We start from the raw sequence: 23,802 nt of genomic DNA, 5'->3' as shown, positions 1-23,802 counted from the left end.
CTTTTGATCAAGTGACAAATGAATTTAACAGCACTTAAAGATACAGCGGAAAGAATAGCACTTCACAAGCCAGCCCCAGCTGCGAGCTCTAAAATGATGCTGCATTAACTCTTCTGTACTCACGTGTCTCACATATTTGAATCTTGGTTTGTGTAACGAAAAGAAATTCATTTCAGTTTCAGAAACTCTGAAGAATACACTTTCTGGTTGTTTGAGCCAGTCAGGTCCCATCCCCTCTGGGGGGATCTTTGGTTGTTACAAGCAGGAGGACCCTGGTTGTCTCATTTCTTGCAGAGCTTTCTGTCCTCACTCAGTGGTGCCCTCAGTGATGGAGTCGAATGAGCCAGGGATCAGCATTCACTGCGGGGTTAGATCCCATTGAATCCCCAGCCAGGGCTGTGAAGTTGCTGTGCCTCCAAGGTGTTCTCTCTCTGATCAGCTGTGCCCCTAGCTGGCCAAGGGCTGTTGGTCCCAAGCCTTGAACCTGCCAGTGGAGACCACGTCCTGAACATTGCTGTGCTGCTCAGCACTTGACTCTCACACCATCACAGCCCAGCCAGAAGGAACTCAGAGCTGCATTACCAGGCTGCTCAGTGGAGGCAGTACATAGAACCTGCCACCCTGTTTCCTCTCTCCACACTGACTGTTCTACCCCACAGCTGGTTTTATGTGATGCCAGTCTTCTTTAGGTGTATACACATGCTGATCTGTCAGTCCATCTTAGCTTTCATCAAGGAGAATAGTGCTCTGAAGGATTCCAACAAAGAATTTCTCAAGTTGGCATTACTGCACAGCCAAAGCAGAAAAAATAATGGAAGATAAGTAACAGAACATCTGACTAGGTCTGAAGAGGATCACGCCTTATGGAACAAGACATATATATTACATTTATGCAGAGAATTTCCTTAGGAACAGTTGGACTGTCCCAGTTTCTGTAATTAAGAAAAACCAAATATTTCTCTTAGAATACTCCCTCAGGACTACTTGACATCAAGTGGTAATACAAAATTACTTAGATGGATGGACAGGAGGAGGGAAGGGATTTTTCTGGCAGATTGTTTCCAAGTTCCGATCTTGTAGTGCTGTGGACTTACCTGGATCTGATCAAAGTCCTGAATCCATATTATTGATGTCTGATGTCAGCAAGTGAATTTAGACTGAGGCCTAGGAAAGTGAATGGGGAGCCCTTTACCTTTGTCCACAGAGACCCTGCGCAGTTCTGTGTCCTGATTCACACAGGTGCCAGACAGCTCCAGGTAAATTGTTTGTGAATCACCATGTAGATGCTTTGCTGAACTCTGGCTTGAGATCCTAGTCAGGAAAATGAAACAGGAGAGTACAAAAAGATGTGCAAGACCAGAGAGACAGAGAGAAAATAAGAAGGTAAACAGCATGCGGGGGAATATGGCAAAGGAGTTCTAGCCTGATCTGTAAACTTGGAGAATCTGAGAGGCAGAGGCTTTTTGCAATTAATTCAGATTCTTTTCTGAAGAAGAGAATTTAAAAGAGCCATAATTGCCACCAGCTGTTGGCACAGGGCAAAGCTGCTGAGGCAGAGCCACAGTCGGGGACCTCAGGGCTCTCTCCAGAGCTGGAGAAGGGCAGGCTGTGCCCCTGACACAGGACACTGAGCCGGCCGCTCTGGCACCGGGCCAGCTGTTCCAGCTGTGAGCCGGCCATTCCAGTGCCCATCCCTGCCCGGGCCAGGGTCTGCAGCAGCATGCTGTGCTGAGCCTGGCCTGCTGCCTGCCGAGCAAACAGGCACAGGGGCCACCGTGCTGCCAGGGATGACTCTGCAGGAGCTGGGTGGTGCCAGGGCAGGGAGGCCACCCTGCCCGCGGGCGGCTGCCACCCGGGCTCTCGGGTCACTCAGCACGGTGCCTGGAAAGCAAACAGGAAAGGTTTAGCATTGCCTGGTGACATGCCGTGGTAACCTTGTCGTGAATTATCTCAGTTTCTGGACAAGAAGATGCATCTTATAATTAACCTAGTGTTGCTGTGAAATAGAGACCAAAGTAAGGCAGGTTGTTTCCAGCAGGGATCATCTGTTTTAGGGAGACAGGAGATCTCTGGGACAATGGGAGCATGAGGATAGTGTTTTGGTGCTGACTTTTCGGTCACAGACACCACCCAAAGAAGCATTTTAAAATAGCCCAGAATATCCCTGTGCCACAGTTGAGTAGGGGAGTTGCATGGAAGGGACCAGAGCTCCCATAGGTCCTGGTCAGCTCCTGAGCCAGGCGCCCACAGGGGTGGCATTGGTGCCTCTCTAACCTGCCCGTGAGGTTGAATCAGTCCCGACACGGGCACTGGCAGCAGGGCCATGTCGGTGGTAGTGCGGTGCCCTCGGCAGAGGGGCCCTACACGGGGCATTTCATTGGTACTTCACGTGGATTCTCATTAATACTTGTTTGTGTTTGTTCTTTATTCAGCTAACACTTACGTCACTGCTGAGTTCAGTTCCTGCTGCTGGAAAGTGTAGTAGCTGTTCTGGGATATTATTGCTATTTGCACACAGTTAAAGTTAACACAAGGTAATATATAGTCTAAAGGATATTTTTTTCAATAGAAGCGTATGTCCTCTCAGACAGGGTTTGGTTGCTGTACCCTGCAGATTGAGCCCTGGGATGCCCTTGATTTTTGCAGCAGCTGTGAAGCCAAAAACCTCTGTGGCTGTGAAAAATTTGCTATAATAAGCCTCCATTTCAATGGGAAGGTGCAGTTTAAAAAGCATGGTGTTACCTGTCTCATAGCTAAATGCACAACTCTCATTGACTCAGAAAGTTTTGTGTAACTTTGTTTTTCTCACTTGCAAATTTTAATTCTCTGACATCATTTGACTTTGGGAATTTGCTGCTGTTATATTCCCAATATCCAGGAAATCATGTCATCTCCTCAAAGCTAAGGAGGAGCCCAAACAAGACAGATGCTTCAGTTATTCTCAAAGTAGCAAATTTTTTACCTTGCTGATTATTTCAAATACAATTTGCATCCAGATTATAATAATTTTTTAAAAATATTATCCTGGTTTAATAAGTGTCAGATTGATTTTGGGTCTTGAGCAGCATTTCAGTAGTATTTCACTTTCATAATTAGATGATACATGTATGTCTGTCTTTTCTGTCATTTCAGAATCCACAGAGTATTTAACTGAAAAAAGTTAAATATCTTAAATCTAGTTGATTTGGTTGCTCATGTGCTCAGGACCTTATTTCAATTAGCTCCTGTCAGGAATCTTCACTCTGAACTTCTCTCCTAGCATTCACAGCCATGAGCACATCTGTGTCAATCTGTGCAGCTTGCTGCAAATTCCAGCGGCAGCTATTGCTGAACTCTTTTATTGTAAAGGAGCAATGTATATATTCTGTTTTCTCTTCTGTTTTTTAAGAAGAATTCAAAATGATAATAAGTCCTGAGTATTCAAATAACAGAGAACAATAATGCACATCTTTAGCATCAGTGGACAGATGCAGCAGGACAGGTTGAGTCTGTGGGTGTTTAAATATCCCCTTTTGGGGGGTTTCCCTCCCACCCCCCAAAAATTATTGAGGGACTCACAAGCATGTAATAGCTCACACATCAGGAGGTGGACTCAGAGTCTAAGGTGTGGAATCAATGAAAAATGAGCTGCAGTTTCCAGCCAAGCAGGAGGCAGCAGTGCAGACCACAGCTGCTCACAGTGTTCCCATGTACACACCATATAAAGTGTATGTTATAGACTGCTGTGTGTTTTATCTATATAACAATCGTTTTAATGCCTGGATCCCATTTACTTTAAGTATGAAGAAATGCAGTCTTACACACTATGATTTGTGGTGTGTATGGGAGAGCAGAAGGTGTGTTATGCTGTAAATCAACAGTGTGATTCTGAGAATTGCCGAGTTTAGAAGTAGTTTCAGATTTGTCTCTTGTAAATATAAAAACCATTTCCTCCTAGCTTTGTGTAACAGGATGTTGTTATTACATTCCAAGGCCGTTGTCAGGAAAGTTGTTACTGTGTTTTGCAGTTCAGTACACATAAGTTATCGCAGAGGGCTATTTCAGAAGTGCTACAAAGCATCTACCTGTGTGTAGTATGGGAAAACAGGAATAAGATATGGCTGTGTTTGCTCGGGAAAGGCTGGCTACTGAGCTCTCTCTCAGCTCTGAATACGGCCCTCCTGCAAGCTTTTTAACCAAGTCTTGTTTCCAAAGGAAAAAAAAGATGTTTTTTTAGAAAGAAGTTATGTCGAGTTATGATATCTGATTTCACTTTTGCTGCCCTTGTAAAAATATACCTTGAGGCAATACCCAGCAAGAACAGTGAGTTTTCATAGCATTTTGATTTTCTTTGCTAGCAACAAAAAATCCCTTCATAAGCAGGCTTGCCTAAAAAGGCACATGATCCTGAAAGTTTTCTGCTTGGGTGACTACGACTGTGCAGAAATTGAAAGGAGGAGAAAAAAAGGAGTGCCTCCAGCTTGTATAAGAAATGAACCTTTGCCCAATCACTTTTGTCTGTGAATAAGGTAACTTTTTGTGTGTGTGAAATTTGAAAGCAATAAGGTATGTGGGTCCTTTCTCTGTATTGGTTCTCAAGAGTCGATCGCAGGGTTTTTCTTTTGGAGCCGGCCTGACGTTGTGAGATAAAGCAGCTCAGGGAAAAAAATGTTCTCAAGCAGATGCCTTTAAGAGACAGAAATCATGAATTTGTTGAATTGCAACCACTCTGGGGGTGGCTACAATGACTTTTTGACAGTGACAGTAACTCTGCCGTGTCTTTTCGAGCCCTTCTTTGGCCCATTCACTCTGGAAAGCTGCTTAAGCGCACTTAAGCGCATTAGCATTTGGATGCTCGGGGACCGTATTGACCCTCATTTGGAAAGTTTAAATGAGTGAAAGATGGAGCGATTTGTTAGAGCTTTTGAAACCAGCTTTAGAGAGCTTCGGGTTTTCCGCTCTGGTTTGTTCGGGTGCTTGTTCTAATCTGGTGTGCTGTTTGAAGGGACCAGACTGATTTGTGACACATGAGCCCAAAGCCTCTTTTTTTGGGCTTGACCCGATTATGTGCTCTGTGCTCTGAATTTCAATCACGGGCGGGCGGGAGCGAGGAGGGGAACGGCTCGCTGCTGGGTCACCTCCCTGGCTTCTGCGGACGCAGATGGCCAAGGCCGCTGCGTGTGCGAGCAGACAAAGGGACGGTGCCTGCCTGGCTGCAGGGAGCAGGTAGAGTCGGTGCTGAAAGGGGCAAGGTAAGGAGGTGCAGCTCCCTCGGTGGCCCGGCACGGCGCTCCTCCTGCCGGGCAGGGCGGCGTTTAGCCAGCGCGTTAGCGCGCTTCTCCCCAGGCTGCAGAAAAGCCTCCCGGCGTCCTGCGGAGGAGATGCCGCGCTCGGAGCAGCCCCGCCTGTGCCCGTGGGGCCAGCGCTCCTGTGCCCGTGAAACCGGTGATGGCAGCACCTGCAGCTGCTCTGGCACTTCGGGCGTGCTGTGTTCTAGGGTAAACCCTAGACACACGTGGCACTGCTTTTGGGGACGGAGGAAACAGTCAGGAAAAGTTTATCAGAAATGGACGTCATTTTTTCAGTGAGATGGGGAATCAACACCTGTTTAATTCACAAACTTGTAAGAAAAATAACAAGATTTGTGGGTTTTTACCAAATCCCGTTTAAGTTACTCGTTAAAAATGAAAGCACTCAACTTGATGCTTTTTATCTGTACTGTGCCCATAGACAAGGGCCTTCATCAAGGATCAAATTTTTATCAAATGGGAGCAAAATGTCCATTGGCAGATTGTTCCCATTCTGGCACTGAGATCCTCAGCTGAGATCTTAATTATTTGGAAGCAGATGGATTTTTGTTTAAATACATGTTTGGCATGAATTCCTGCCTTCAGGAGAAGGCGAGAATGGGGAAAGCAGAAGTGAGCTGTACTTCATAGTGTTGTGTCTGGTATACACTGCACCTCTGATAATGAGTCCAAATATAAGTGTTTCTGTCTGTGAGAGATAGAAGCATGTAGTAGGATGTGAAAGTCTGTACCACAGAACATAAGGTCTATACCACAGAACATATTTATTTTACAAATTAACATTATGCGAAATGAAAACCTTTTGTCTGGTTATTATGAAAAGGAATGGGGTGAGCGCCTCATTCCTTGTTACCTCTTTACCTCGTTACTTCTCCTTGACTCATTAACTTTCTTTAACAGAAAACACTTTTCTTAGCAACCTCTAGCAAAATGATTCAGGAAGGTCTTTGCCAGTATGTGCATCCATGTCTGTGCACAGATCCTGTCAGCAGCGTGTGCCTCAACAGCAGCCATGGATGTTGGGTTGCCTCCAGGTGTGGGGACACATCTGTCTTTGAACAGTGCCCAGCTTGAACAATTTCCTCAGTTCTGCTTTCTGACTTTCCTTGTGGTTCCCAGCAGCCAGGCAGAGGGCACGGGTGGCTCTGCACAACAGCCAGCACTCTCTTGCCCAGGCACGGAGGCTGCAGAGCACTTCACAAAATGTGCCCAGTAAGATGGAGATGCCTCCATTTCAAAGCACTTGACATACTTAAAGCTTTGCTAACTGCTTTGCTAAAAGCTCTGGATTTTTACCTGTTGCCATGCGGTGGAGCCAACCCTTTGAGCAGTCCATTTCATGTTATTCCCCACTGCCTGTGGAACCGGGTCCCAGCCAGGCCAGCGGCCAATGGATCAAGGCCCAACACTTCCGTGGAAATTCATACTGTGCCTGATATAAAGTTGTTCATCTGTGTTCATCTGTGCCTGATAAAATGTTGGTTCATAACATGTTTTAGGCACCAGTCCTCAAAATATCCAGGGACATGATGTCTCTTATTTAAAAGAGGGAAATTGCTATGCAAAGTAAATTGTGAAAATTGCTGTCAGATTGTGTAAGCATTTCTCGGACTTGCAAAGTGTACTTGTAACATGAATTTATAGGCAGATGTTTTTTCAAACAAGGGTTAACTCGCAGAACTGTAGTGTCAATGTGGTTATCAGCTCTTAAGAATCAGCACAAAACCTGGTCATTATCTGTAAGCAGTGGTTTGGAGGATGTTTGCAAGTAATGTGTGATACAGCATACAGTGATACCTGTGAAAGAACCTGTCTACATAGTACAAGCTGAATGACTATTTGCCTTTCCTGATTGATATTTTCTTAATATTGCCTGTTTCTCTTCAAGTGGTAATTCAGTTTATTGTTTCAAGTCCATTATTAGTGGAAGTGACTTAAATTAGCAATGCTTTGTATTTTGACCTACAGCAAGTTATATTTGATGGGGGGCATTGAAGATACATCTGTTGATAATGTTCGGTTAAATCTGGTCTTCTGTTGCATATAAGCTTGTTTCCCTTTCTCCCCTTATGTTTTTCTTAGACACTGTGTGCAAAGGCCACGATGCAGACCATCCGGGCAGCTGACACAAATGAAGTAGTCAAGCTAATATTTCGTGAATCTGATAATGACCGAAAGGTAAACAACTTAATGCCCTTGGCACCCCAGTGTAAATAGAAACAGTGTTGAATGTTCATTTTCTTTTCTACAAAGCATGAATATAGTTGTTCCAAACTGATAATGTAAAGGGAGGGGAGGATATAGATTGTCACACCTAATGCTCAGTTAATTGGATCTGTTTAAGTGATTGCCAGCCAGGCAAATGGGCAAGCTGACAAGGGGCTTTGGACATGTGGAAATGTGTGGTTTTAAAGGGCCGCATGTCTCTGAAAGGGTCACTGCCAGCAGCTGGTGTTGAGTTACTGAGTCCAAGAGCTTTGCTGACCTTTCTCCCTATTTTTTATTTAGGTTATGCTGCAATTAGAAAAGAAGCTCTTTGACTATTTTAATCAAGACGTATTTAGAGACAACAATGGCACTGCGGTAAGTTCGTTGCTAAACCCATTCAAAGGAGTAAGTTGGGAACTCACATACAAATTGCATTTCTCTAACCAGCCCTTTATCCTTATCACCCCTCCTGTCTGCAGAATGGGAAGAGATAATTCAGCCAACACAATAACTGCTCTAGATTTCCTCACCACTTAGCCAGTTCTTTTGTGTACAGATTCCTAACTTTGGCATGTTTACCTTCTTTTTTATACAAATATATTGTAAATTAAATGTACACAACAATTCACTTTTCTTGTCTGTCCTCTAGTCTGCATTTCTTCAAGCATCCTGTTTTTCTTCCTAGCTCCTCATTGTGCATCACACAGTAACTTAGGAAAAGCCCTTAAATGCAAAGCCCATCTGAAAATACCTGGCTCTTCTAAGTCTACAAAAATATACTAGAAACACAAGAGTAAGTAGAATAGCAATCTCAAGCTCTGAAGCAGACTGTCACCATTTGGACAAGCATGCAGGACTTCCCAAGAGGATTAAGCAGACAGGGGACACTAACACTCTGATTTGTAATAAGGAATCTGATTTTTATGTGGAGAGGGGCATCACAGTTTCTTTAATGTGATTTTATTTCAAATGGTAACCACTTCATTTTGGAAAAGCTGTGTATCACTGCTTGCAGCTTTCTCCATTTCATGCAGGGTTCCTAGGGGTTATGTGTCCAAGGGAAGACAGAGAGGGCCCTCATCCCCACCTCCCAGTTTAGCTGCACTCTGTGCCCACTCACAGGGCACATGGCTGCTTGGTGCCCAGGGATGGGTTGAGCAGAGGATCCCTGGTTCTCCACCTCTCTCCTCTTTTCCCCTGCCTGCAGCTCATTCTCTCACTGCTCACAGAGAGCTAGGCTGTTGGAGGGCTGTCTGCAGGGCTCTAGGATATGGAGGGCAGCTGAAGCCTCTCTGATTTTAAGTTGGCTTCACCTGAGAGATTGATTCCATGTGAGAATCTGAGATTTCACTCATTTGTTGAGGTCAGAAGAGTTTGATGAGTAAGACCCATGAGGGGTGAAGAAGATCTGATTCCCCTTCTGGTCTTTGCTGCTGTCCCACAGCGTGGCTCGTGTGGCCTGTGTGCTCACTCCAGAGGTACCTCTGTGGTACCTTCAAATGCAGTTACTGTCAGAGCAGCTTGGGTGCTTTGGTTTCATTTACAAGGTGAATGCATCCTCAGGAAATGCCTAATGTTTCTTTCACTGATGTTTTGCAGTTTTGGGGACATTTAATTCAAAGCAGTAAGTCTCTTCCCAATTCCTTTTCCCATATTAATCACATTCCTGTCTCAAATTTTTCCTCTGTGTATATAATTATTATAACTTTTCCAGTTTTTTTTAAACAACTCAGGTATTTGTCATTTGTGTTTTCCCCCGGTGCATTCCTGAAGCTGTGTAAAGCTGTTCTTGGTGCTTGTTTGGCTTGTCCTAGTGGTATTTTGGATGGCTGCTGCTTGATTTGCATACAGGGCTGTGGGGTGTGAAGGTACAGGCAGAATCCCACTTAAACACATTCCATTTCAAAATCACTAGTCATTTCTTCCATGCGTCAAGAAGTGGGAAATCTTCCAGATCAAACATGGAGGAAAGAGATAAACGATATAATGAGCCATTGGAGATAATCTAATCTTCATGGTCTAGTTAAACACGCAGCGCCATGATCACTAAAAACAAACTACCTATCTAAAACGATAAATGTCTCTGTGCCGAATTCAACCCAAAAAATCCATCGCATCCTTCATCAACCGCCGGTCTTGTACCGGCCTGACAGAAATTTAATTCAAGCTGGCTCCTGAAAATAATTATTGTATTTTAAGAGTAGTAATCATTGGTCGGGACATGATTGAATGTGTCCATGCCTATTGACTTTTTCTATGATTTATAGCTTTGTGCAGTCGATATTCCCATCGAAATTGTATAATTAATTATAAGTGGGGCTGTCAGGTCTGCAGGATGGAGTGCCCTGATGAGTATTTGGGAAGATTAAATTTTCCTTAGCTGTACCAATGCAAGGCTTGGGAATTTTCACAGCACTGGGGCTGTTGGATAAAGATGTTTTCTGTGTGTTTAGCAACTGCTTTAGCTCAAAATCCATTGATTTTTCAGAGGGTATTTTTTTATCAGTGCTGTGTCTCTTCAGTTACATAGGAATGTTTACGGATGTGACAAGGCCTGACAAATATTTATTATCAACAGGCTACTTTTTCATTGTCCATACACAGTTATTCTTTCCTTTTTACGTTGTAATCAACAAAAAAAATCATAATATATATTTATAAAAATGATTATTTTTAATGAAAAATCTGATATAGATACAAATCACCTATTTAACAGAAATTCAGTTTGAAATGCATACTGTAATCTGTCGGGTGTAATTTTCCCAAACTAATCTGTAGTTTATTCAGACTTAGCTGTAGCTTATTCCAAAATTGGCTTAGCAATTACCAATATTGATTACCCAGAGTACAATGACCGTTCTGTATCATTGTGTTTCAGAAAGAAACACCCAGATTTACCCAGTTGCGTGGTGATAGGAAAAAAGATAAAGCCTGTTTGAAAGCAGGTGTTGCAGCAATGCAGAACTGGTTTATTATTTGATTATATTCTGAATTGTGCGTTGGGGTTGTGGTGCGTCCAGCAGAGCAGGGTGCGAGTCCGTAGCACACGAGCTGTGCTGCGGGCGTGTGGGCAGGGTGGGCACTGAGAGACGTGGGCAGGAGGGGCTGCAGCGTGCACGGTTCCCCTTTGGCACCAGACAGGTCACAGTCAGGTTGTTTTTCAGTGAGCAAAAGCTCAGCATTTCTGCCCTGGAGGGCAGGACGCAGCCAGGCTGTGCTGATGGGTTCCACGGTGTCATCCTGGGCTTGTCCATGAGTGGTGGCAAAGCACAAATGGGGCTTCTCGTTCTGGAGTGGTGACAAATGAGGGTTCCCACACCTTCCCAGAGGCAGCGGCCCCGGCCAGCAGCCGCCACCGCGCCCCGTCCCTGCTCCGGGGCCCGGCAGGGGCAGAGGGTGCCCTGGAGCCCTGCGCGGATTCCTGCGGGCTCTCAGGGGGCTCTGGCTCACCAGCACGTCACTCACACAAAACACAGCTGTAGCTTTGCATTTGCAGCCCTTACGGGGTAAAAATCAGCCACGCTGGTGCTTCCCGAAGAGGGGCAGGGGCTTCTTGAATAAGCCTACACTTTTACCAGATATTTGGAGATGCTTTAATTGTTTGTGATAGATCAGGCTATAAGTGTGGTTTTTTCAAAAGGAGTTCTCTGGTAATTTCAAAACAATCAAAAGAAAAGAAAGCCAAGTGTAATTATGTAATGAAAAAATATAATCAGGTTATTGACTTATATCAAAGAACCACAAACTAAATTGTATTTCTTCAGTAGTCCATTAAATAAATATGTAGTCAGAATGTAAAAACCTGTAATGACTACAGAGGAACGATTTAATCATCAGGAATCATTTTATAATCTTTAACTGCAGTTAAAAGTGAGGAATAGTACCTACGTTCCTGTCTTTCCTATGATCTATATTAAAGAATCAGTCCAGGCAGAAGCTATTGCACTGTCCTTAGGATTTGGGCCACAACTGTGTAGTAAAAGTGATCAGTGAATTAATTGTCTTAAGAGTGGAACCTGCTGATATTCCTGCTAAAATCATGATCTCTTTTTTCTATTGATCTTTGTGGAAGGGTGGCTGGTAGTGAAGCTGTGCTTGCCCTGGTGGTCCCGCAGCTGCTGTCCCTGCTGTCCCTGCTGCCCCTGCTGTCCCTGGGTCCTGCTGCCCTTGGGTCCTGCTGCCCCTGCTGCCCCTGCTGCCCCTGCTGTCCCTGCTGCCCCTGCTGCCCCTGCTGTCCCTGCTGCCCCTGCTGTCCCTGCTGTCCCTGCTGTCCCTGGGTCCTGCTGTCCCTGCTGCCCCTGCTGTCCCTGGGTCCTGCTGTCCCTGCTGCCCCTGCTGCCCCTGCTGCCCCTGGGTCCTGCTGCCCCTGGGTCCTACTGTCCCTGCTGTCCCTGCTGCCCCTGCTGTCCCTGCTGTCCCTGCTGCCCCTGCTGTCCCTGCTGCCCCTGCTGCCCCTGCTGTCCCTGGGTCCTGCTGTCCCTGCTGCCCCTGCTGTCCCTGCTGTCCCTGGGTCCTGCTGTCCCTGCTGTCCCTGCTGTCCCTGCTGCCCCTGCTGTCCCTGCTGCCCCTGCTGTCCCTGCTGTCCCTGGGTCCTGCTGCCCCTGCTGTCCCTGCTGTCCCTGCTGCCCCTGCTGCCCCTGCTGCCCCAGCCCCACAGGCACCTGTCCCTGTGTCCCTCTGGGGTTTGGGCTGCTCGGGGGCAGAAGGATTGGCCCAGGGGTGCTGCGTGCAGCTCCAGCATTGCCAGAGGGTTCAGGGGGCCCTGGTGGGGTACCAGCCTTCATTCCAACCAGAGCCAAGAGTGTTATGCTGAAAGACCCAGTGATTCCAAGCCTGGATTTTCTTGGAATGGAAGTGATTCTATTTCTTATTTTAATTGTGCAGCAGCTCTTCTGGTGCAGAGGACAAACAGTGAACTCTTATGGAGATTATGTTCTGACTCAGTTTCCCTTCACAGAATAAATTCCCTTTATTCTGTGTCTGTTCAGCCTCGAGAGAAAATTATAATGTGCTCTAAGTGCAGATTGAGTTAAAGGTCTTGTTTTCCCTCTGAGAAGTAGTGATTTAAGGTGAGGTGTTATCATGCTAGTTAACTCAGAGATGTTATTGCAAACAGTACAGGCAAACATACTTTTACATTTTAAGCAATATATTTGGGGGGGGTTTGCGTGTATTCCCAGGAAATCCCGAAATGATACACAAATTGAGCAGAAATATATAGTCCACAAGGGACCTCTATTAAGATTTTTGTGAGAATATGTATGCTTATGAAGATTAAGGATCTGGCGTCACTGAAAATGTATTAATCAACAGACAAGATATAGCACAATGCACTCTTCCCAATGGCCTTGGCTCTGACCCTTTTAAAGATAATGGGAATACTGTCCACTAGGAACTAGATTAGGACGATCAAGTGCATTTCATCAGGGTATGACTTGAACCATGATCCCAGAGGTGAAAAGGCAGAGGTTTATCCACTGAGCCAACCAGCCCCTGTCCAGATAAAATCTTGAATATGATGTATAAGGGCAAATTAGGATAGAGAAAGGAAATTGATTGCTTAGGACCATTGCTTCCTCAGACTGGTCATAAGGAAATCCTGTCTATCCTGGAACTGCTTCTTTTATTTAACATAGTCTTCTGAGATGCCTGATTTTCATAAAGTATTAATAGGAAAATGGCTTCATGCTCTGCATCTTTATTCAGAAGCAGCATTCTTGTGTTTAGAATTGCATTTGCTTAAATGAGTGAGTAATTGATATGCCACTGGATAAACTGCAAAATGAGAAATGACAGAGATAGGAAATACTACAAATAAATTGTTCTCACTAGCAAAACATAAATGCAAATCCAGATTGCACAAACAAGTCAATCCAGATGTGTTGGGTTAGCTGTTTACTGCAAGCTTCAAATAGATTAATTATTCTGGTGTAAAATTTGTGCATAGCACAAAGTTACAAATATTATTTCATGACCTTTTCTCCCACCCTGTTCTATACAGCTGCTGGATAATTCAAGTGTACTGTGATATATTTATTTTTTTAGGCATTGGCTCTTGTTTAAGTCTGGCCCTAAGAGTACGTACAGCATCTGTATTTGCACTCTGTGATCCAGCCTGTAGTATGATCTGCTAATGTGTTTTGGCCCTTTTTAACCTGTGTGACATGGAAGAGAATATCCAGGGAAGCAACGTTTGCACCCGCATTCCAGTCCCCAAGTTTGTGGATCTCACCATCATCCCTTACAGTTAATATTTGTGCACACAAGCACCATACCAAAACTGCCACATCTTGCCCGAAGTCTGTGGCAAGCCAAATAAGAATAGAAAGGTGTTTAGTTGTTTTCTCACCATCTCTGTACAGTAGCTCAATCCTCTTGTGCGCTCCAGGTACCCCTGATAACCTCCCAGATGAATGTCTGCATGCACAAAAGATTGCACACAGAAAAGCAAGTTTAACTTGAGAAGTTATTGAGGACACTCATTCAAAAGGCACAGCTGGAGATGGGAGTGGGGTACCCAGCTGCAAGGATGGAGAGGTGGGCTCTGGTCCCTCTCTGGGGCCCGAGTAAGAAAAATTTCATAGTTGTTCCTCAAGAAAATTCCATTTTTAACCACTCTACAAGTAATACTAAAACTGTATTCTCCATATTTCATGCTTTTGCCAAATTGCAGCTCACAAGTAACTGTGTAACAGGATGGTGCATGGGGGTTTGGACTCCCAAGTGGGACAAACTAATGTTTCACAGTAACAGATATATTAAGTTTAATGAAATAATCCATGGAGTGTGTCATATTTGCAAGTAGGATATTACTAATTAAAGTCTTTCAGTTTTAAAGACCGCATCCACTCAGTCATTCCTGACGTTTTGAAGGAGCTTTGTCACAAGCTGTTATGCACAGTGTATGAATTATTGCAATAATATTTAGTGTCTGTCCCAGAAAAGTTGTGAAAAGTCAATTTGCATGAATACATTTTCCAGAGTCAACTTTCTTTTAATTTGGCATAAGCACTGGAATCCCAGGAGAGTGAGCAGCAAAATGCAGTTTTCCCATCAGAGCATGGAAAGGTGTGGAAGCCCAGGCTTCATCTGTGTCAGTGCTTTTGGCTTCTTGGCTAGTTTATCTTTACATATGCTCCAGTCTTCTCATTGAGAGCTAATTCCTAAGTAGCACAGCAGGTTCTGATTTCTGATGTGTTTTTTTTCAAGTAACAGAAGTCTCACAGGGTGGGACCTGGATTCTCTGCTGCAGGTTGCAGAACAGGGGGTGGCTGAGCCCTGGAAGCTGTTAGCAGGGTGTTTGGCAGCTTGTCCACACCAGTCGTGCCAGCCCTCGGTGCCACCAGCACCGTGCTGTGCCTCCCCCCAATGCTGAGAACAATTCTTGGTGCCGTTTCTCTGTGGCCACAGATCCACATTCCTCTGTGTGCCATGGACCCACATCTGTGTGGGTGTTTGTGATTTGACAGCACTGCCATTCAGGATACGTGGATATCTGCAGAAATACAATATTATACAAAACCAGCATAAATGGTAAATTTATATTCAGTGATTTGGGGTTTTTTTCTGTGAAACATGATTTTAAAGACTGACAATGAGAGAAAGAAGATTCAGATTCAAAATATGTAGTAATATAGATAATTTTAGATAGTCTTTGTTAGAGAAAGAAGTAGCTTTATATCAGGCAGAGTTATGTACAGCATTTTCATGGGTAAGTGGGAAGGATCAGCGTTTCCACAGGCTTTTACCTGAAGTCAGTAGACTGCTGAATCAGTTTCTAAATAATTTACTTGGACTGGAAAGATGGATAAAATTACTGTCTTTCCAAAGTCTCTCGGAAAAAAATGTGTGCTCCACAAGACTGGCAAAGGAGGTTACAGTGACCAGGGTCCACATGTTTTAATTCTCTGAGGTCACTTCTGTATGCTCATCTCCTCTTTTTGGTCTGAAACTTCATTTCCCTTTCACAGCTGTGAATTCTCTTGTGGGCCCTGCGGATGGATTTGATAAATGCTGCTAATATCACCTCCTGATCTACCAGTGCTCTGACTTTGGTCTGTAGGTCTTGATGAGTAATTGCCGTTGTTCTACTCCAATGACTGAATTAAGTTGCCCTGTTTGAAGGGGTTCATACGTGTATGATTTTAGCCAAGGTGGCCCATTGCAGTGTACCCAATAGATGCTGACCTTTTACCAGTGCTTTAAATTGAAGTAAGCAGAACCTTGGTTGCTGCAACTGCCTAGACTCTCTTATAACCCTTTGATTACTGTGAAGCTGCATAATGTAGGAATTTAGAATTTTGTGCTTTGCTTTCTCTTCCACCCCAGCACATAAATGCATGTTTCAGCACTGCCAAGAAAAAAGGACCAAAAAGTGAGACTCCCTTCAGCAGGTTTTGCAGAATACACAGCACCCTGGAAAGCCTGCAGTTCTGATAATCCCTCTAGGAGGTGATGGGCACTGCATCTGACACAGCTATCAGTCCTGAAAGCTTTTAATTCTCCTCAAAATAAATAGGAAATATCCTTTACTGCAAATGCAGTCATTCCTACACATACTGTGTGGCTGCATTCCCAGCAGGGAGGGTCACAGTGGCTTGCAGGGAGTAGCTGTAGTGGCTAACTGTTGATACACTGGATGGATGGATGGATGGATGGATGGATGGATGGATGGATGGATGGATGGATGGATGGATGGATGGTGTTTTCATTCAGGTGCTCATCAGACATTCCCGTTGGGCTGGTCACTGGACATTGTAGAGCAAATATCTTGATGTAATATCATCAACTTGGTGTTGGAGCAGATATATAATTCTGGAATGGTCTGCCAGTCACAGCATTTTAAAATCTCTGTGTAATTGCTCAAATTACCACAGCATGTCATGTAACACCTTAAAGATTGGTTCCTAAAGATGATCTTATTATGAATAAATTAAATAGAACAATATATTGCTTTCTGGCATTTATTTTTAAGGCATTTAGAGTGACAGACATACTCATGTTTCCTGTTCCAGCAATGACATTATTCACAGTGGTGATTGGTGTACAGTATGGAAATGAGTGAGCAGCTTGTGGTGAAATTGCCATGAAAGGAGTATGTTCCAGGTGGGGTTTTTTAGAGACAATGTTAGATGCTTTAAAAGTAAAGGCAATACCCTGTGAAATTCTGACTGCTCCTCAGTATCATCTTGCCCATGTTAATTTTCATTAATTTTCTGTCACGCCAGGTTGCTCCAGGCACCCACGCACCTGTAAAGCAGATAGAATTGACTGATGCCCATGTCAGGCCCTGTGCCTTCTTTTAACTAAAGTTGCTTTTAGGGCAAATGGCATTTGTAATTCATTGTGACAAGGCTTAGTGAACACCTTGCCTTTGCAACAAAAATCTTGCATTTTGAGATTACAGGCTTAAATGAGAATGCTGCAAATGCTTTTCACACCAAGAAATAATACTTAAAACACGGTCTTCTGCTGAAAAGAATAACTGCAGTTTTCTCAAAGTGCACCGTTCAGGTTTTCATCATCTCTTCTGTTGCTCTCCTGGCTGCCTGCAGTGCTGCCAGGTAAACGCAGAGAGTTGCAAGGGGTTCCCAGTGCTCAGCCCTGAGCACACAGATAACCTGTACTTGCCCTTGCAGGAGCCAGCAGGTGTCTGTCTGCACACTCCTGGGCGTGTTTGGACAGAAGGTTACACATGCTGTAACAGTCACTTAATAACTAGGAAAAAATAATTTATAAAAGTGCATTATTATTTAATATATGGCAGGAAGTAAAGGCTTTTGCAAATAATCCAGTAAAAATATTTGGTTGTTTTACATGTCATGATGAATTCTTCACCATGAGCATTCCCTAAATCCTTCTAGGCACCTAGCTGGGCTTTGGCTTCAGGTTGAAGCTGTCGCTTTACCTGGGGACACTTGGGAAACTGGCAGCACAGAACACAATGCTGTCTTGTTCCTGTTATCTGCCACCAGTGTCAGCAGCTCATCTGCGTGGCACAGACACTGCGTACACAACTGCAGCAAACAAACACAGCAGAAACTTCTGTGGATGATAATGCACCTCCAAATGCTTAGTCCTTTAAACCCCAGGCCTCACTGAGTTTGCAAATATCATCATAGCTAGAACAATCTGAATGCATAAAATTTTGAAAATGTGAATTGGTATGAGAGGACAATGCATCTATTGAACTTTGCCAACCCTTGGGATGCCCATGAGTAATTTATACCATTGTGTTCTGTGGAGCATTGTTCTTTCATTCAGTCCTCACAGTTTAACACTTCAGAAACAGCCTTTGTCCTGACACCTCCCCTTCCCTACTCTGAGCAGTTTACTTGGACCAGTAGGAAAAATGTATAGACTTACATTTCAATTAATAGTTTTAACTGGGGATGGCAGCTTGTTTTCCTATCCCAGATTCACACAGGATGGCTGATAGCTCTAAAATGGGGACACACGGAGCAGGAAAGGGATGGTGACATTTGTTTCCATAGCTATCGTCTATGTATTGTGGCTGCCAATCTGTTCTGCTTACTGAAATACAGAATCAGAGCCTGGAAACATTCATGATGATGGAAACATCCATTTATTCTTCAAGTGCATTGAGACTGCTTCAGTTAGACCAGTGAGTGCTGGACCAGCCCAACACTTTTATTATTAGATACATACTGTAAGTTCCCACATAGATATTTCAAAATATTTATCTAAGCATATTGAATTCTCAGGCTTTCAATCAGATGTTAAAACAAGCACAGATTGTCACAGTTATTGGTATTGCAGAATCTTTCCAGCATACTGTCTCACAGAGTTTGGTGTCAAATGAAATAAAGCAGGGAAAGCTGCCCATCACCTGGCATCTTCATGTAAAGATACCTGCATATGGCAGGAGAGCCTGGAGAGAGCTGGGTGAGCCGTGGAGAGGGAGCTAATCAGCAGTGCAGGTGGTTCAGGTAGCTGCTTTTCACACAGATAATTAATGTGTACAAGTAGCTGCTAATTGCACATTTCAGGAATGATTTATGAGGTGACAGAGGGGAAAGGGGGACACGATCTAATTTCTTTGGGAACCTCTGCCATTCATACAATGGTATCAGCACAGCTGTGAGATGGGACATGATTAATGATGGGCGGGCAAACGCCGCCGTGGCGCGGGACAGCGAGCGGCGCTCAGAGCCAGGGCCAGCACCGTGGGCATGAGGAGCTTTTCCTTCAGCCTGCAGCTCCCCGGGACGTGGGGCTGGAGTGAGATCCTTTGTGTCCGTCAGAACAGCCACGGGATTCATGGGGACGGTTATCACTGAGTTGGGTTTGTGTTTATGAACAGAGACTCTGGATATTTATTCTTTCTGTAGAGCTCGTGGCTGGGACTAATATTTATACAAGACATTAAATCTGTTAAGCACCTGCTTGTGTGCTCTGCCTGGGAGCACCCTTTACCTGCTGTCTCATATCCCTCTGTCTGCTCTCTGCCGTGCACCATCCAGAGCAGGCGTACAGGAACTCGGCTTTGCTTGGGAAGAGTGATGTGCACACTGTGATTGTTGCACCTGTTATCTGCACTAAAGACAATACAGACTGATATGATGCATTTCACTGACATTCTCATGGGCTGGTTTAGCATATCAGTTTGCTGTTCTTTTTTAATGCTAGTCTAGTTTATCTCTGAAGAGACTACTAAGGAAATTTCAAGAAATGTAGCCTTCCTGTGGTGTAAGTGCCCTTATAGGGCAGTGCTGTGAAGAGCTAGTGTTACAACTTTCACTGCGGAAAATGAATGTTTTCAACACTTTTCTCAAGGCACTGTTTATGTATCAAAATAGTCCAGACAGTTTTGCACTGTGTTATAAAAACTATTCTACGAAGGATATACCTCAAGCTGTGTGTGATCATAGTTTTCTTTTATTTCCTTTTATATAACATAGTATTTTTAAATTGCTTCAGTTCAACATTAAAGAGTGAAAGCATTTATTTCTATCTTTTATAGCTTTTAGAATTTGACAGAGAGCTGTCAGTCTTTAAAGACAGATTGTATGAACTGGACATCTCATTTCCTCCCAGGTAAGATTCATATATAATCCATTTATTTAACTAGCTACAACATAATTATTACTTGCACTGTTGGTAAAATGTGAATGTTCCCATATTTATTGCAGAAATTATAATGATGTCTGTTCCTTTTATGATTGTTTATTCTCCCCACATCCCCTCCATCACTAATAAACCACATGCCAGTAGTGCTCCATAGCTCATCATGTGGGTTCCGCTGATTCTGTCTTTTATAGCTGCTCTTAAAACAGACCTGGCAGGAATGTGTGCTCAGAGATGTGGAAGGACTTCTAAGCACTGGGCCCAGACCACCTGTTAAATCACGTTTTTGCACCATAAAGACAGTCTTTGCCTCAAGCTGTTGGATGACTGCAGTCAGCTGGGGGTGTAGAGCCTACTGCCCCCACTCAGGGAAATCCAAGAGGGGTATCAGGAGTGAGGGCAGGAACTTAGATTCTGCTTTTTCTGTTTCACTAAACATCACATAACTACTTAAGACTGTTAGAATAAATTGGCTGGTTTAATACACATGCATGATTTTAGTCAGAGTGTCCCTGAGGTGTTTTAGCCATGAATGGACAGCTATTGCTATCGTACAAAACCAAGCATTTTGCAAATGGCAGTTCTGTTTGGGAGAAATCTGTGGAAGATTTGGTGCCATTCTATACATGTATGGTCCCTTTCCAAGAGTGAGCAAGTCAAAGCTCACAGTTGCTTTCAAGGGAAAGAAATACTGCATTCACAAAGAAAAAGTTCAAAAAATAGTAGAAAAGAGGCAGATAAAACTATGCTTTTTATATACTTTCTTGTTAATAGATTTAATATGTTTAAATACTACTATTTTATGCTTCGTGGACAGATAGAAAAGTATGATGTTTTGGCATACACTAAAAAAATTTGGGAAGCTTGCCTTTTGTGATCATAATCTCATTGCTTCTTACCAGCCAGCTGCGATACTGATTTGTATTGATCCCCTGGGACACTGGAAGTATGCACGGAGTTACCACCACTCTAAATTGTCCTTATTGATTGAGTATGACAGCAGACCAGCAGGGTGTGTACGTCCCTGAGCGTGTCTCACTCGTCATGTGTCTGGGCAGGGTAGGTGAAGGTGAGGGGCAGTGAGACAATTTTTATACCATACGTACTCTTCTTTTTCATTTCTCCAGCACTAGTGCTTTCGGCCAGAGCAAGGCTTACCAAAAACACATTGTTCCATGAATAGTTTTCAGCTTCTTCAGACTCCGTAAGAGCTTTTCAGTGTCATGTTCCCCTCAAGCAGAGATCAGAAATTAGGTGTAAATAGTCTCTGTGTGTTTTAGTTCTGCTCACTCTGTTTCCTTCTCAACAACTAGGTAATAGTAATAATAATAATAATAATAAACTGTTAAAAAAATTATATACTGAGAGATGGCATGTATATATAAAGAGCAAACTGGCTTTTTATTAGGATGTTTTTTCACCCATCCCTCCTTGCTTTCTGTGTCATAAGGCATGGGCATTCTATTGCCCATCCTGTGGTCCTTGCATGGCCACAGGCCCAGTAATGTATCTTTATCAGAAATATTTTTAATCATACATAATTTTTGGTGTGTATAAATAATTACTTATATAATACTTCTATGAGATTTATAGTTACAAATTGAATTTGAATCTGTAAATGGAATGGTATTAAGGCAGCACAGCAAATAAGGGTTTCTGCACATACAAAGGTGTTTCCTCAGAGTCTTGACAGACTCTGTGTTACTGCACATTATCTTCAGGACTTTTTAGTTAACTTTGAATGTAGGAAGGATTAGAGAGCCACTTCTGAGCTCTCCTACAGCCACATCTAAACCTAGCATTTCTGCAGGCATACTTAAGGAACTCAAAACTAATCTGTTGTTCTTCCCCAGTGCAATACTGTAATTTAAGACCAAATGTCTGCTTGATCTGCTGTGAATTCTTCTTCCTGATGTGGGTGACCATCATGATGCAGTGCAGAGGGAGGGGTTCTCAGGCAGTCATCCCTTAGAACCATCTAGGACAAAGCCTTGACTGAGCTCAAGGGTTCCTCCAACCCAAACCATTCCTTCATTTTGTTGTGATTTTATAGCACTGACAGCATCTGCAGGCCTGTCAGTTATCTCCTCTCTGTTCAGCATCCCTAAAGCATTTTCCAAACTCATCTTCAATTCTGAGTTCCTTTCAGTTCTTTAATGTATGTGCATAACCCCTGCCCGCTCACCGCCCTGCATGCCTGTGCCCCGAGGAGCATGCCAGGGATGCAGTGAATGAACTTGCAGGGGAAAGAGGCTCATCCTGCCTGTTCTGGACCCGGTCTGCCGGTGCTGCGTCCACAGGGCCTCCCACACATTCTGCCCAGGCCCTTGGAGCCTGCAGGGCAGGGCAGGAGGACAGCCGGGGCCGGGCATTCCTGGGGCCCTGTCAGAGCCCACCCTTCCCTCACAAACCCTTGCTCTGTCCTGCCGACACCTGCCAAAGGTGAGGCAGCCACAGCTCAACAAGAGACCACGTGGCAGCTCTGCTGTGTTAGACAACCTGTACAAAATCATTCCAACAGAATATTCCTCAGACATTGTTCACCCACTCCTATATTTTGCAGTCTTTTATTTTATACAGTGAATGTTCATGTTTTCATCTTGTTATCCTCTGTGATCTAGTGTAGCATATAGCAGCCCAAGCCACTGGAGAATAATACAAGTTAGAATTTTAAACTCTGTAAGCTCTGTCACTCACAGGCTGAAGAGTCTGGCTGTGAGCAAACAGCCCAGCGCGAGGCTGCAAAGGGCTTCGTGGTAGTCAACAATCACTGCAAAAGGCAGGAGGTGTGAAAAAAAGAAGTAAAAACATTGCAGTGTGTCAATATACAGGTGGGCAATTGTTACCTTTATCACTGCTCTCCATTAATTATTATAATTATTCTTGTAGCTGTTGTATAACAAAGATAGGAGCTGACTTTAGCAAGAGTTCACACCCACATACAAGGTTTGCTCTCAGATAAGGCTGCATGCACAGCAATCTCATGTATTAATCATTCTCTTAAAGTGACCTATTCTTGTTTGTTGTTGAATTAGGCTGTCATGTAATTTACTGGTTGGACATATGTTTGTGTCTTAGATACCCTCTGTGTGATATTTGTCTCAAGCAGACCCTCTGCACTGGCAGTGTCTTGGCTTTTGACGCCTCTGAGCAGAAGACAGGCTGAATCTCATTTACTCTAGGCAGAGTTCCTCATTTGGAATTCTCTCTAACACTGGCTCATTGTTCTGCAAAAATCTTATTTAGTCCATAAAATATTTTTTCTCTACCTTGTATTTTGTCCCATCACCCTTCTCTGTTCTAGGAGGTTGCCCAACGACAAGTGTATTTTTGTGCTCTGATTTACACTGAGCCAGCCAGCTCTGCAGGAAACATTGCCCAGAGTGCTCCCTTGTTCCTTCCCTTCTGCAGAGACTGTGGGTGCCAATGCACAGAGCCCCAGTGTCACCCTTGGGTATGAAATGGAAGGCCAAGATGATGGTTTAGGTGTCAGCAGGCTGCTCTTCCTTTCCAGTGTTCTCACTGCCTCTCTGCATGTTCTCAGGTCACACAGACTGCCTGCTGATGGGGCAGCACAGCACTCCTGAAGAAAATGGGATTCTCATTTCCTAGAATGCCTGCTCAGTAGTGCTGCTGGTCCTGTTGTCTCACAAAAGGGGAGTTAGGCACACAGATGAAAAAGCCCTAGGTTATTTTTGTGCTTGCATTATCAGTTACTTTTATAACACTTTTTTTTTTTTTTGGAAACTAAGTATTTTCTACTGAACAGAAATACTTCAGACTCACTCATGCACTGTAAAACTCCTTCCAGGTATTAGTGAGGTGTCTGAAATCATCCATGGATCTCTCAGCCCCCCAACAAACAAATTCCCACCTGACATGATGCAGTTGTCTGGGTGCTTCCAGCATCTAAGGCTGAAGCACAATTTCCCAGCTGGAAACAGAGAGACAGCTGTCATTTCCTCCAAAGCAATATGAATTTAATTATTACAATGATTTTTCAGACAGATCTTGCCTCCATGGTTCCACTCACATTAAACCAGTGCCACTCTCACCAATTCTCAATTTTCAAATTGAAACAGAGTGTTTCTTTAATTTGTGAGGAACCAGACAGCATTACCCAAGGTCTGGTTTAAGGAATTGTGGCAAAGGGGAAAAGAAAGGACCACAAATGAATTTAAAAAATTTCAAAGAATTACTCTACACCATGTGTAAGGTA

General features: G+C 43.8%; 1 protein-coding gene across 5 annotated transcripts in view; it reads left to right on the top strand.

The window, feature by feature from the left end:
* INPP5A (inositol polyphosphate-5-phosphatase A) overlaps positions 1 to 23,802 on the top strand; it is a 181,664-nt gene that overhangs the window by 143,251 nt on the left and 14,611 nt on the right. For all 5 annotated transcript variants that reach the window (XM_059476954.1, XM_059476949.1, XM_059476950.1 and 2 more), the window contains 3 exons: positions 7,371 to 7,466; positions 7,797 to 7,871; positions 19,480 to 19,553. In XM_059476954.1, coding sequence (XP_059332937.1) covers positions 7,371 to 7,466; positions 7,797 to 7,871; positions 19,480 to 19,553 — 245 coding nt within the window. The remainder of the gene's footprint in view (positions 1 to 7,370; positions 7,467 to 7,796; positions 7,872 to 19,479; positions 19,554 to 23,802) is intronic.

Source organism: Ammospiza nelsoni, chromosome 8 (genome assembly GCF_027579445.1).
Source record: "Ammospiza nelsoni isolate bAmmNel1 chromosome 8, bAmmNel1.pri, whole genome shotgun sequence".
Classification (NCBI taxonomy): Eukaryota; Metazoa; Chordata; class Aves; order Passeriformes; family Passerellidae; genus Ammospiza; species Ammospiza nelsoni.
Note: the sequence above shows the minus strand (reverse complement) of the source record. Positions and strands in the feature narration are given on the sequence as shown.